The sequence below is a fragment of the Artibeus jamaicensis genome, unplaced genomic scaffold, assembly GCF_021234435.1.
Source record: "Artibeus jamaicensis isolate MK-2021 breed Jamaican fruit bat unplaced genomic scaffold, CSHL_Jam_final scaffold_754, whole genome shotgun sequence".
NCBI classification, from domain to species: domain Eukaryota; kingdom Metazoa; phylum Chordata; class Mammalia; order Chiroptera; family Phyllostomidae; genus Artibeus; species Artibeus jamaicensis.
The window spans coordinates 8,350,397-8,363,131 of record NW_026522054.1 but is presented as its reverse complement, the minus strand read 5'-3'; the positions used below and the strand labels follow the sequence as shown (position 1 = coordinate 8,363,131).

Genomic DNA, 12,735 nt, shown 5'->3' with positions numbered 1-12,735 from the left:
CGCCTCCATCTTGACCAAAAGTCCAGCAGCATTTCTTATACCTCATAGGTCAAAGAAGAAATCACAGTAGAAATTAAAAATTCTTGGGACTTCCGCCAAGATGGAGAAGTAGGTGGAGGTTCCACCTCACCTCTGTGCACAACCAAATCTAAGAACAACTATTTTTAACAGCAGTCACAACCAAGCCACACGGAAAATCGACAATACGGAGTCCAAAGGACAACTAGATACTCGGCTGGACCGGTACGAGGAGCGAGGCCAGCAGCGGAGCAGGTTAGCAAGAAAAAATTCCCGGGGCGGTGCGTGGAGCGCGCAGGCAACCGAGGGCGCTGATCGCCAGTGAGCTGGCTGCGGGAGTGCACAGAGAAGAGGCACAGGGAAGAGGCGCGGTGGGTCGGTCGGTCGCGCGCATTTACTGCGGAGAAACCAGTGAGAAGGGAAACCCACGCGGTGCAGCAGGCTCGCAAAATTAGGATCGGATAAGCAAGCCCGAGGCGTTTGAGTGACTAAATGCGCTGGGCTAGCGGAGAGGAACGCCATTGCTCCCTCTCTGACCCCGCCCACACACACAGCGTCACAAACCAGCGACCTGGGTCGCCCCGTCCTGGTAAACAACTAAGGCTTCCCTCCGCTCACTTAACAGCACGAATAGACCAAAAATGGCTCTAGGACAACTCAGAGCCCCAGAACCGATAGACCTAAGTGATGAAGAAATAGCCAGTCTTTCAGATGCACAGTTCAAAACACTGGTTATAAAGATCCTTATAGAACTGGTGGATTTTAGTCACAAATTAGAGAAACATATGGAAGCTAAATTAATTGAAATGAATGCTGATACAAAAGATACCAATAGTAATGGAAAGAAAATTGGGATTCAAGTCAAGGGAGAGGACCAGATGGAAGAAAAAAATAATCAAACAGAAAGGAATGAAGAAATAAGAATTCAGAAAAATGAGGAGAAGCTTAGGAACCTCCAGGACATCTTTAAACGTTCCAACATCCGAATTATAGGGGTACCAGAAGGGGGAAAGGCACAACCACCAGTTGAAAAATTATTTGAACAAATAATAAAGGAGAATTTCCCCAAGATGGCAAAGGAAATAGAAATCCAGGAAGCTCAGAGAGTCCCAAAGAAGTTGGACCCAAGAAGGAACACACCAAGGCACATCATAATTACATTAGCCAAGATTAAAATGAAGGAGAGAATCCTAGAAGCAGCAAGAGCTAAGGGGACAGTCACCTACAAAGGGGTTCCCATCAGACTGTCAGCTGATTTCTCAAAAGAGAACTTACAGGCAAGAAGGGGCTGGGCAGAGGTATTCCAAGTCATGAAATCCAAAGATCTACAACCAAGATTGCTCTACCCAGCAAAACTTTCATTTAGAATGGAAGGACAGATAAAGTGCTTCTCAGATAAGACCAAATTCAAGGAGTTCATCATCACCAAGCCCTTATTATATGAAATGTTAAAGGGACTTACCTAAGAAAAAGAAGATAAAAAAGATGAACAGTGAAAGGACAGCAAACTCACAGTTATTAAGAACCACACCTAAAACAAAAGCAAACTAAGAGGATAGCTAGATCAGGAGCAGAACCATAGAAATGAAGATCTCATGGAGGGTTAGCAACAGGGGAGTGGGAGGAGGGGAAGGGGGGAGAAGGTACAGAAAATAAGTAACATAGACAGTAGATAGAAAATAGATAGGGGGGAGGGTAAGAATAGTAGGGGAAATACAGAATCTAAAGAATTTGAGACACATGTTCATGAACTAAAGGGGGAAATGGTGGGGGAGGGGTATGCAGGGTGGAGGGGAAAGGAGGGGGGAATAGAGCAAATGTAATGGCATAATCAACAACAACAACAAAAAAGAAATTAAAAATTCTTGTGAACTGAATAATGATACTTATTTACCCTATAATTGGATATCCTATAAATGTGGATGGTTCCCTTCTAATAAGGGAAGGGATCACTCAGTATCGACCCTTAGCAACTTGATTTAAACCAACAGTTAACTGTCGGCTTCTGGGTTGGAGGTCAGACTGGAAAGCTGGCGTTCACGCCTATTCCCACTGCACCCAGAGACAGGTGCTTGTGTGAGACAGGTGCTGGGCAGCCCCATTCGGGGTGAACAATGGTTGTCAGGCAGGGTCTCCCAGGAGATGACTCCACCTCAGATGAGCCCCTCTGGGCCCCGCCCTACAACCTTAAAGTTCTTCTCATCGATTTCAGAGAAATCCTGCTCTCTGATGACTTATGAAGCCACTTTTTCTGTCAAACAAAAAGTCTCCAGTGGCTGCAGATCCACAGACAGGGTAAAGACTGCCACAGCATAGAAATTCCTGGTCACCTCTAGGTGTCCGCCACTGCTACCAGGCCAGGGTGGGGGAGAAACAAGCCTTTCCCTTGGTCCCTCTGCCTGGATTCTAACCTCTCTCTCACCTGTCCGACATAATGCTGGGGGGCGGGGAGATCAGACAAAAAGCCCATGAGGAGCTGGCAGGCCAGTGGAGGCTGTACCTCGAGTTTGAGTTTAGGGAAGGGTTCCTCTCCAGTGGGGCATCTACTCCAAGAACGGACAAGTAAGAAGCTGCTCCAGTTTCCCCTGGAAACCCTGCCAGGAGGTGAAGGCAGAAGCTGAAGAGAACCAAGCTCCACAGCCTTGTCTCTCCTTAGATGGTTACAAGTGGGGAGGGAGGGGGAGGCGCGCCACGGGTGGGAGAGGCTAAGAAAGGGCAGTGCCAGAGGTGTCCAGGAGAAAGGGTAGGGAGGGGAGGGGAGGCCTCTGGGCCACAGGACAAGCTTCCTGGCTTCCCGAGCTGGAGGCTCTCAGGGTCCAGGTCCCGCTCCCTTCCTGCCGCACAGCCGAGCCTGGCACCATGCACCGCTGCCTATGGAAATGCACCTTTGTGGCTGTGTCCTTCCTCTCCCTGAGCTTCTTCCTCCAGGACAATGAGGAAGAGCCCCTGGAGCATGGCCTGTCGCTGGTGAGTGCCATGTATCGAGGCTGAGCCACCCGCCAACACTTCAGCTGGGAGGAAAGTTCTAGTGTCACCACAGCAGTGCTAAGAGAAGGGCCCTTGAAGATTCAGGAAAGTGTCCGAAAAACATAGATACTGCCCTGACTACTGGGACTCCATTGGTTGGAGCATCATCCCATAACTGAAAAGTTGCAAGTTCGATTCCCACTCAGGGCAATTTTGCTCCCTGGTCCAGGCATGTAAGGGAGGCAACCAACCGATGCTTCTCTTTGCATCGCTGTTTCTGTCTCTCCCTTCCTCTGTCTCCAGATGGAATGAAAACATACCCTCAAGTAAAGATTTAAAAAATCTTTTTAAAGAGGGTTTTTTTTTTGGTTTGTTTTAAGATTTTACTTATTTATCTTTAGAGGGGAAGGGAAGGAGAGAAGGAGAGAAATATCAATGTGTGGTTGCTTTTCATGCGTCCCCTGCTGGGAACTGGGCTGTAACCCAGGCATGGGCCCTGACTGGGAATCAAACCATGATTGTTTGGTTTGCAGGCCTGCGCTCAATCCACTGAGCTACATCAGCCAGGGCTACAAAAATCTTTTTAAAGATAAATATTAAATCCGCCTTCACTATGGATAGAATTTGAGTGTGGAAGGGAGAAAGCCTTGCACAGACCTCAACCGCCATGCTGCAGGCAGGCCCAGTGTGAGAGAAGGCTACCCAGGGGCAACCTCCCCCCTCACCACCAGGGAGGCAGTGCTTCTCCCCTTCTCCCGTTGGGGGCAGTGGGGACTGGGGTGGGGGGCACTCCTTGCACCACACGTACAAGTCCGCAGTGGAGAAGGTCAGGTTCAGGTTCTGGGGTCCACGTCCTCCCTACATGGTCCAGCCAGCGAGAGCAGAGCCTGAGGGGTGTGAGGAAGGATATGGCCAGAACTGAGCAGAGGAAAGGGCTTCAGAATCAAGGCACCAGGTGTGACTTCCTTAACGACAAGGCACACATGGTCTTCGGCATCTGCTACAGGCCTGGCACAGTCTGAACAGAGATATGCTGCCAGCTTGTGGTGGTGGAGAAGTTAGATGTGCGGCAAGGTTGGGGAGGTGGGTTCTTCCCCTGCAGAAGCCTGGGGAGTTCCAGAGGCACCCCACAAGGAACCACTTCCCCGACCCCAGGGCCTACTGCCCCGCCTAGAGCACATGTGTTCTCGTGGTGAGGTGGGAACAGCGCTTCACGGATCCTGACACTTGGGCTCCCTAGTGATTGGACCTGGGGACTGCCCAGCCTGTCCTAAAAGAGGATTTGTCCTCAGTTGTCTCCAGAGGAGCAGGGTGAAGCTCAGGGCCGATGCTTATCCATCCTCAGCAGGAGAAAAAGAAGATATTACAGCATCTAGAGCAGGAACAAACCGACTCTGAAAACAAGAACCACATGGAGGCCTTCAGGGAGATGCAGAAAAGGCCCCCTGTCCTCCAGCATGCCACCTACAGAGTCCTGGCTGGGGCCCCGCCCCAGCAGAAGAGTGAGTGCGTGTGGGAAGGGAGGCCAGATTGGGGGGGGGAGTGACACAGGCAATCCATCATGAAGCTGGGGTATGGGAGGGGAAGGGAATGAGCTGGTATCTTGGGGAAATCGGGGCTCTGGGGACAGCCGTGCTTGGGCACTGGGTGCAGGCTCCACTCCCACCTGCCACCCGGAGTGCCTCACACGGTGGAGAGTCCACAATGGCCGCTAGGGATCTCCCCCCAGAACAGCCTATTCATGACTGGCCCCCTAGGGAGGGAGCTGAGCTCGGCAGGTGCCAACTAACTGGGCCCTAGACTGCGGCCCTTGGGCTCCTCGGTCCCTGCAGACCCTCCCACCCAGATCTGAGGTCAAGGCCAGGTTAATCTGCCACACCAGCAAATTTACGTTTGGTACTTGGCAGCCTCCCCATTAGAAAGAGCCTTGTCCTTCATAAAGATGCCCCCAACATCCCTGCAAGTGCTGGTTAAGCAAAACTGTGTCACATCCTCTGACCAGACATCAACCTCTTATCGACCACACTCTCCAAGGGAAAGGAAATGGGAATCTGTCCCAGATGTTGGCACGAAGGGGAGAGTGGAGAAGGGTCTCATCACCACCTTTAAGTGCTAACGGCGCCCTCTGTCCCCTCACCCCTAGAACTGCTGACAGTGGGGATCTCCTCAGGGCAGCGTCCTCACAGGAGTGCCCTCTTGGACACGCTGCAGTCCCTGTTCCAAGGCTCCTCAGGGCCAGAGCTGCACTGTATCGTGGTGCTGGTCCACCTGTCAGGCCCTGACCCTCAGTGGCTCAGACAAATGGCCGCCAGTATTTCCAGCCTCTTCCAACCTCACATTGAGGCCCAGGAGCTGCTCGTGATCCACGGCCGTCTCGGTGGCCACCCTGCCCCAGGAGACCCAGGTGATGCTGGTGACTCCTCGCCCTGTGCCACTGTGTACTCCAGGCAGAAGGTCGATTACACCCTCCTCATGAACTTTGCTCTCAACCTCTCTGAATATTTTCTGATGATGGAAGACCGTGTTCGGTGCACCCCCAAGTTTGTCTCTGCCATCTACTGGGCACTGTCAGCCTGGAAAGAACAACCCTGGGTGACCCTAGAGTTCTCCAGCCTGACCTTCTCCGGGAAAGTCTTCCACACCAGCGACCTTGCCCGCCTGACTGCATTCCTACTCTTATTCACCAAAGACGTGCCCACTCACCTGCTTCTTTCCGAATTCCGCCTTCTCTTGGCCCAGCATGTTCCGATTCGCTTCAGTTCCTCAGTCTTGCACCCTGTACGCAGTTATTCCGCGCCTGCGGACACCTGCTTTCCTGTGGAGAAGGAACCGGCCTTCGGTGAGCCAGACAACCCCGCAGCCAGTGTCCTCACTGACATGAGGACAATATCAAACACGATTCCCGAGTACGCTTATGTTCTGAACAAGGAGAGCTACTACACCCTCGATCCCCTAAGAGGCAACTACCTGACAGTGGTTTTGGAAAAGCCACAGAAAGTCATCCGGGTGGAGGTGCTGACAGGCTCTGACAAACAAGGGCTGTACCGGCTGCAGCAGGGCCAAGTGGAGCTGGGCTACAGCCTCCTGCCGCACTCCGAAGGCTGTGCTCGCTACGCCCTGCTCGGACTGCTGGTGGAGGGACACTTGGACCAGAGGGTCTTCTATGAAGAAGACTCTGTGGAGCAGCCAAGCTGCATACAGCTGCTGGTGCTGGCCTCTCAGGACTCCTGGCTGCTCATCAGGCAGATCAGGGTCTGGACACAGCCCGAGGAGGAGGAGAGCTAGAGGCACACGGGGAGTTCTGCAAGGACTGGTCCTGGGCAGGCAATCTTCACAACCGGCAAGAAATAAAGCTAGAAACTGGCCAAGGCCTGCGCACTCTGAGTAGGGTGACCATGTAAGTTACTGTCCAGCCTGGGGTACTTCGGAGACTGGAAGGAAGAACTGTTAAAAATGACACTATAACCACAGATGTAAGCCAGACTTCCCAGGCAAGCAGAGATGTATGCTCCGCCTGATTCTGATTTTTGCAGGCCACTTGAGATAGATAACAGTCTGATGAGGGGAAGAGACAAGACAATATCCCTTTGGCTTCCAAGGGTCAGAGAGAGGGAAGGAGTCACCATGAACTACCTTGGTTCCAATCTGCACACGAGTGTCACACTCTCAGATCTTTCCATGAAAAAGCTATGGCCCTACCTAGAGTAGCAACAGTCTTGATAGTACCGTGATCACAGAGGCCCGACAGTGGCTCACATCCACACGCCTCTTAGTCTGTTCAGGGTGCTGCAATAGAATTCCACAGACTGGTCGCTTAAGAACAACAGAAGTATATTTCTCATGGGTTTGGAAGCTGGGGTGTCTAAAACCAAGGTGCTAGCTGATTGGGTGATGGTAGAGGTCCACTTCCTGATCCATGGACGGCTGTCTTTTTGCTATGTCCTCACCTGGCACAAGTGGGTGAAGGAGCACTTATGGTATTTGATAAGGGCACTGATCCTATTCGTGAGGGCTCTACCCTCAAGGCCACTTCCCAAAGGCTGCACCTCCTACCACCCTGGGGATTAGGATTTCAACATGAATTTGCGGAGATGGCACTTGCAGACCACAGAAAGGCCCAATCCTGCAACGTGCCGAGGCTGAGACCCTGCTGGAACAGTTTGCCCAGCCATGCTCATCACGTGTATACTGCCTAGGACTGCTTTCGAGCTACGAGGACAAAGCTGAGTAGCTGCGACCTAAGTTGTACAGCTCACAAAGTCTAAAACTTTTACTGACGCTTGCGCTGGCCCCAAACCCCCTCAGGCCCGGGTCTTGCCAGGCCCCGCACTTCCGGCTTCCGCCCCTTTCGACCTCCCGCTGCTCTAGACCCTCTCCTCTAGCCTCCCCGCCTCTTCCGGCACCAAACATTCCAGACCCCGGTGTTTCTAGGCCCCACACGCAGCTATTTCTGGCACGGCGGCTCTAGATCAGGTGCCGCCCCTGACAGCCTCGTCCCCTTCGCCCCAAGCCCCTTCTGGACCTGCTGTTGCCAGGCCCTACATTTCCGGCTCCCTGCTCACATTACTTCCGCCTTCTCGGCCTACCTACCTCCGCCGGGCCCATGTTTTTCCCGCACCCCCTCCTCCTGAGGCCAACCATTCTGGGGTCCGCCCCCTTCCGAGAAGCCCCGCCTTTTTGGCCTTACGCCACTTCCGTCTCTGCTTGTGCCAGCCCACACCTATTCCGGTGGACACTGATTGGACCCCACTTCTCCAAGACCTGCCTCCGCCCCTCCCCGGCTTTTTCTAGGCCCCGCCTCCTGCCCGCCCCGCGACGAATTGTGGGAGCAGTTCACCCCGCGGGCGTGGCTACGGAGGAGGACTGAGGGTTCGGTCATGGGCTTCCAGCCGGTGAGACCCACGCTCCATGCCCTACCCCGGGGGATGCGGCTCCATCCGGTTCTGGCCGCTCAGTTGTGTACCAGGTGGTCTCACCGCCGTCCCCGCTCTGGGTGCTGGGGTCCCGGGACCCTGCCCAGGGGACCCCTCCGGCCTGAGCCTGCCCCCGCGCTGCAGCTCGGGGTCGCCTACCTCTGGGCGAGTGGGCGCTTCCCCCGCGGGACGGTCACACTGCCTCCTCTCCCCACAGAGCCCGGGCCTGCTGGCCTCCCTGGGGGCGGGGCTGCTGACTCTTCTCGGCCTGGCTCTGGGCTCCTACTTGGTTCGGAGGTCCCGCCGGCCACGGGTCACTCTCCTGGACCCCGATGAGAAGTACCTGCTGCGTCTGATAGACAAGACGGTGAGTTGTGGAGGAAGAGGTAGGGCGGCGGAGGGACCAGAACTCCCCTCCTCCTGGGAAGCGACAGCCTCCTCTGCGGTTGGGGCGTTCTGGTAAAACTGTCGTCTGTCCTGCAGACTGTGAGCCACAACACCAAGAGGTTCCGCTTTGCACTGCCCACTCCCCAGCACATTCTGGGGCTGCCTGTGGGTAAGGAAAATGTGGGCTCCTTTCTCTCGTATCTTGAGCGATTCCCTTCCCAGAGTCTCCCAAAACAGAAACAGGCCGCTTTAGTCTGTTCCATCCACAGCCCTTTCCCTTCCCCACCTGGCTGGATCCTCCAGGCTGGGAGGTGCCATTGGGCCATTGTAGGGTGTGGCTTGTGTGCCTCCCCCACCGGCTGCCCCAGGCGTCTTTAACATTCAGCAGTTCTGCCTCCCTCCTGCAGGACTTGTTTGCACGCCCCCCACCCTGCCCCGACTCACCTGCGGTTGCAGCTAAGGCCCTGCAGAAACTGATAAAAATATCTCCAATGGGGCACTTATGAGGGGTCCAACAGGGAGTTCAAAGGGATGACTCCTCCCTGCTTGGTAGCTCAGTGGGACCGCACTGGGAAGCAAGATGTTCTTGTCTTCTCTAACCTCCCTGCACTTACACAAGGCGAGTGGAATGCAGCCTGTCCACAAGCCACACTCATGTAGTTCTCTGCATGGCCCCCAGGCAGACACGTCTACCTCTCTGCCCGAATCGATGGCAGCCTGGTCATCAGACCATACACTCCTGTCACCAGTGATGAGGACCAAGGCTACGTGGATCTTGTCATCAAGGTAGGGGATAGGAAGGAACCCCAGGAGCTCCCTATTCTACTCTTTCTGGGAAACGTGCAGGTTTTGCTGGATAGAAGGAGGTGCATGTTATGTGTGGATGTGCCGAGTGCACATGTACCCTTCAGAGGCTCAGTCAGCAGGGCTCAGAACTCAGTGACTGTCCAAATAACATATTTTCTATTCTGTCTTATCAGGTCTACCTGAAGGGTGTGCACCCCAAATTTCCTGAGGGAGGGAAGATGTCTCAGTACCTGAACAGCCTGAAGATCGGGGATGTGGTAGAATTCCGAGGGCCAAGTGGACTGCTTACTTACATGGGGAAAGGTGATGGCCACAACCAGTCCCCCAGGCCCACCATCCTCTGGGCATACGCACCATGTCGATGGGCCAGAGCTGCCCTTCCTGCGCACAGAGCCATGATGTTCCTGCAAACATCAGCCCTGTTTGTCACTGGGACAGGTTCCCCATCCACTTGAATTCACCAGCCATAATAGCTGTGGGTGGTCAGGAAGCAGCCCCGCCTCATGGCTCACCCCTTAGGCTGAGCTGTGTGGAGAGCCAGAGAGCACTTTCAGCCCTTCCCCAGGGAGAGCGCTGGGCATGTTAGCCAGCTGCTGGAGCTGCTCTGTACACTTGGGAAAGCAGAGTCACACTGGCACCAGGCCTGCCACCCTCACTGGGGGGTGACCATCTGCCAGAGGCAGCTGCTGACTCACTCTGTGGCCCTAAATGGACTGGCAGCTAATACGGGACACATGGCCCAGGCCCCATTGTCCCTCATGTGAGCTATCGCTATCAGACCTGGCTCAACTCAGACATCCCCACAGGCTCCAGGGTCAGATTCCGTCACAACTGTTAAATTGGCCTGGGACGTGTCTTTGGTTCTACGTTTGTTTTCTTTGTTTCCTCTATTGATGCCACTTTCCCATCCCCTCTGTACTTCACTTCTTAGGGAATTTTAGCATTCAGCCTAACAAAAAGTCTCCACCGGAGTCCCGAGTGGCGAAGAGACTGGGCATGATCGCCGGCGGGACAGGTGTGTGTCGCCTGGGAGTCCTTCTCTCCCACCGTTGCTGATGTTGCCATGAAAACTTCCCAGTGATCCCTGGAAGGTCTAGGAATCATAGCCAAGCTGTTTATTGGGATTCCTAGCATTGCCCAGGGCTCCCCAGTACCTGAAAACAAAATTGTGATTAGGTAGAAACCAAAAAAAAAAAAATTCCTGACTGATAGAATGAGAAATCACGTGCGTTCTCCCAAGACCCACATGGAATGGGTCTTGTGATTTTTAAGTGAAAATAGGGAAAGACCTAGAAATAGGATAGTCGAAGAGAAAGAAAATGCATAGTGGACATTTCTATTAGGTACTATGCTAGTCTCTTTACGTCTGTGTCTGTGAAGTGGATGCTTGCCTTCTCCTTCTGTAGAAAATGTAAGTTCAGAGGGGTTAGGTGGTCACAGGGTTTCCATCCCACTCTACCCGAGTCGTGCACACCTGAAGCACTTGCACTTAACCCGCAAGCCCAGTGTTCCAGGGCTCTCACGCCAAATCAGCACCCGTGGCACCTGAGTCCTAATCAACAAGGGACGTTCAGAGGAAGAGTCTTAGAAGAATTTCAACAGTGTGAACTCATACAATTCTCCTACCAGATATGAATTTCATGAGTTTGGGGTAAGAGGCATACCTGCCCAGAAATGTGGGTGTTGGACAACACACAGGAGATTGGAGGGTTTAGACACTGGATGAAAGTGGGGTGCAGGGCTGAATGGGCAGCATTCAGATGGAAGCATTGGTCAACTGAGGGGCTGGGACAGGTGGGTTGCGGCTGCCACGTCTCACTGTGGGGTGTCTCCATGCAGGAATTACCCCGATGTTCCAGCTGATCCGGGCCATCTTGAAAGACCCTGAAGATCCAACCCAGTGCTGTTTGCTATTTGCCAACCAGGTTGGTTTTTTTTTCCTTAATCCTGGGACTTCATAGTGGCATAGGTGGGCTCAGCAATGTGGCACCGATGGACAGAGGTGGGCTGGTGCCTGTGCTGGCCTCTGCCTAGGGTATCCCCTGTAGGTAGAGGACCACTGTTTCAATAAGCAGACTGAGCCGTGAGCCATGTTTCTTCCCTGGCCCACAAGGAAAGAAGAAAACATCTTGGGAATCTAGTCCCGAGCATAAAAACTTACACCTTGACTTTCCTTTGTTAAATACTCCATCTTTATTTCTTCACGTTGTGTAAATAAAGGCTGTTCTCTCTTTCCCCTTACGCTAACGACCTAAAAGTTGTGCTTCCTGCCTAGAACTTCAGCATTCTTTTTCTCTTCTGACTGGACAGCATTGTGTGGGCCTGAGAAGGTGCCTAAAGATTTTGCTTCCCCTTTTCACTTCAGACTGAAAAGGACATAATCTTACGGGAGGATTTGGAGGAGCTGCAGGCCCGACATCCCAGTCGCTTTAAGCTCTGGTTCACCCTGGATCATCCCCCAGAAGGTACCCTCCCAGTTCTGCATATCGCAAAATCAGGGCCTTGCCCCCTGGGTTCTTGTTCCAGTGGAGCCAACCCTCCTCGACATAGCCAAAGTCCTAAGTTTGGCTGCAGGGGTGCAGTGCCCTCCCGGCCCTTCCGTTCGGGTTCCTGTTCACTGGGCGGGCGGCAGGAACACCTGTGCTGCTGAGGGGGGCTGAGTGTAGCCATCCTGCTCAACACCTCAAGAGCCTTTCTGGCTGTGCAGGCCTTGCCAGCATGGGTCTGGAGTGTCAGTTTTGTCCCTGTACTTCAGGTTGGACCTACAGCAAGGGCTTTGTGACAGCGGACATGATCCAGGAGCACCTGCCCGCCCCGGGGGACGATGTGCTGCTGTTGCTCTGTGGGCCTCCGCCAATGGTGCAGTTGGCCTGCCACCCCAACCTGGACAAACTGGGCTACTCGCAGAAGATGCGGTTCACCTACTGAGCGTCCCCTTGCTTCCCATTCCCTGCAGTTGTCCTGGTCAGTACTCGAATGCTGTAAGCCTTAGGTTTCTTTCCCCACAGGACCAGCCTTTTGTCTTTCTCTGGAGCTGATTTCTGAACGGCACCTGCAGAGACAGCATCCTTGTAACCCTGGGAGAGGTCAAGGCTGAGCATTCCCTGGGAGGCCCCCCCCCCAGATCTCCGTGATACAAGGTCCAGCTCAAGCCACAGGACAGTCTCTTCCATGGGTCAGAAAGGAGGTGGCTAGTTCCAACACTGGCTAGTTCCTGGATGGCATCACCCTCTTCTTTGTGTCTGGGGTGGAAGGAACAGTCTGCGATGGGTTTTCTTACTACTCGGTGCTTACCTCACAGCAGGTTGTGTGTGCGAGTGCAAGTTGAGCAGACTTCTAGAGCTAGTCTTACACAGATTGCAGGGGAGGAGGAAGTGGCTTTTTCAGACTGCAGACCTCGAGAGAAGAATCTGAAATATGCATTTGTGTGTCTCTCTCTATCTGGCCCAGGCTGGAGGGAAGTGTCTGTCCGCAGTCTGAGACTTCTGCTTATGGCAGGAACCTCTGGCTATGCAAATAAACGGGGCGAAGGCCCCAGTGTGACACCTAAAGGACTGCTGTGTCTGGGATCCTTGTTTCCAAGGCTTTTTGTGCCTGGAAATTCTGGGAGGAAGGGTTTCCCAGCACAGATTTTTTTCCAGGT

General features: G+C 53.5%; 1 protein-coding gene and 1 long non-coding RNA gene across 4 annotated transcripts; one reads left to right on the top strand and one right to left on the bottom strand.

Annotated features, from left to right (window-relative positions):
* Positions 1 to 1,874: 1,874 nt before the first annotated feature.
* Positions 1,875 to 7,667, bottom strand: LOC128626577 (uncharacterized). 3 transcript variants are annotated; one of them, XR_008390539.1, is made up of 3 exons: positions 7,576 to 7,667; positions 5,689 to 5,800; positions 1,875 to 4,379 (listed from the first exon to the last, which is right to left on the bottom strand). It is a non-coding gene; the product is annotated as an uncharacterized LOC128626577 (long non-coding RNA). The 3 variants fall into 3 exon arrangements; XR_008390540.1 differs by lacking the exon at positions 7,576 to 7,667 and adding an exon at positions 6,619 to 7,551; XR_008390541.1 differs by lacking the exon at positions 7,576 to 7,667 and adding an exon at positions 6,685 to 7,551.
* A 114-nt stretch (positions 7,668 to 7,781) lies between these two features.
* LOC119060804 (NADH-cytochrome b5 reductase 1) lies at positions 7,782 to 12,643 on the top strand. The gene is made up of 9 exons (XM_037161101.2): positions 7,782 to 7,877; positions 8,116 to 8,265; positions 8,382 to 8,454; positions 8,965 to 9,071; positions 9,266 to 9,395; positions 10,024 to 10,107; positions 10,932 to 11,017; positions 11,458 to 11,557; positions 11,848 to 12,643. The coding sequence occupies exons 1-9, from the start codon at positions 7,863 to 7,865 to the stop codon at positions 12,018 to 12,020; spliced, it is 918 nt and encodes a 305-aa protein (XP_037016996.2). The 5' UTR covers positions 7,782 to 7,862; the 3' UTR covers positions 12,021 to 12,643.
* Positions 12,644 to 12,735: the final 92 nt, after the last annotated feature.

Bases quoted from the DNA above. Each gene is read 5' to 3' on its own strand.
- LOC119060804 (XM_037161101.2), top strand. The intron at 8,266-8,381 runs GTGAGTTGTGGA...TCTGTCCTGCAG, and splicing joins TGCGTCTGATAGACAAGACG to ACTGTGAGCCACAACACCAA. The intron at 10,108-10,931 runs GTGTGTGTCGCC...GTCTCCATGCAG, and splicing joins CATGATCGCCGGCGGGACAG to GAATTACCCCGATGTTCCAG.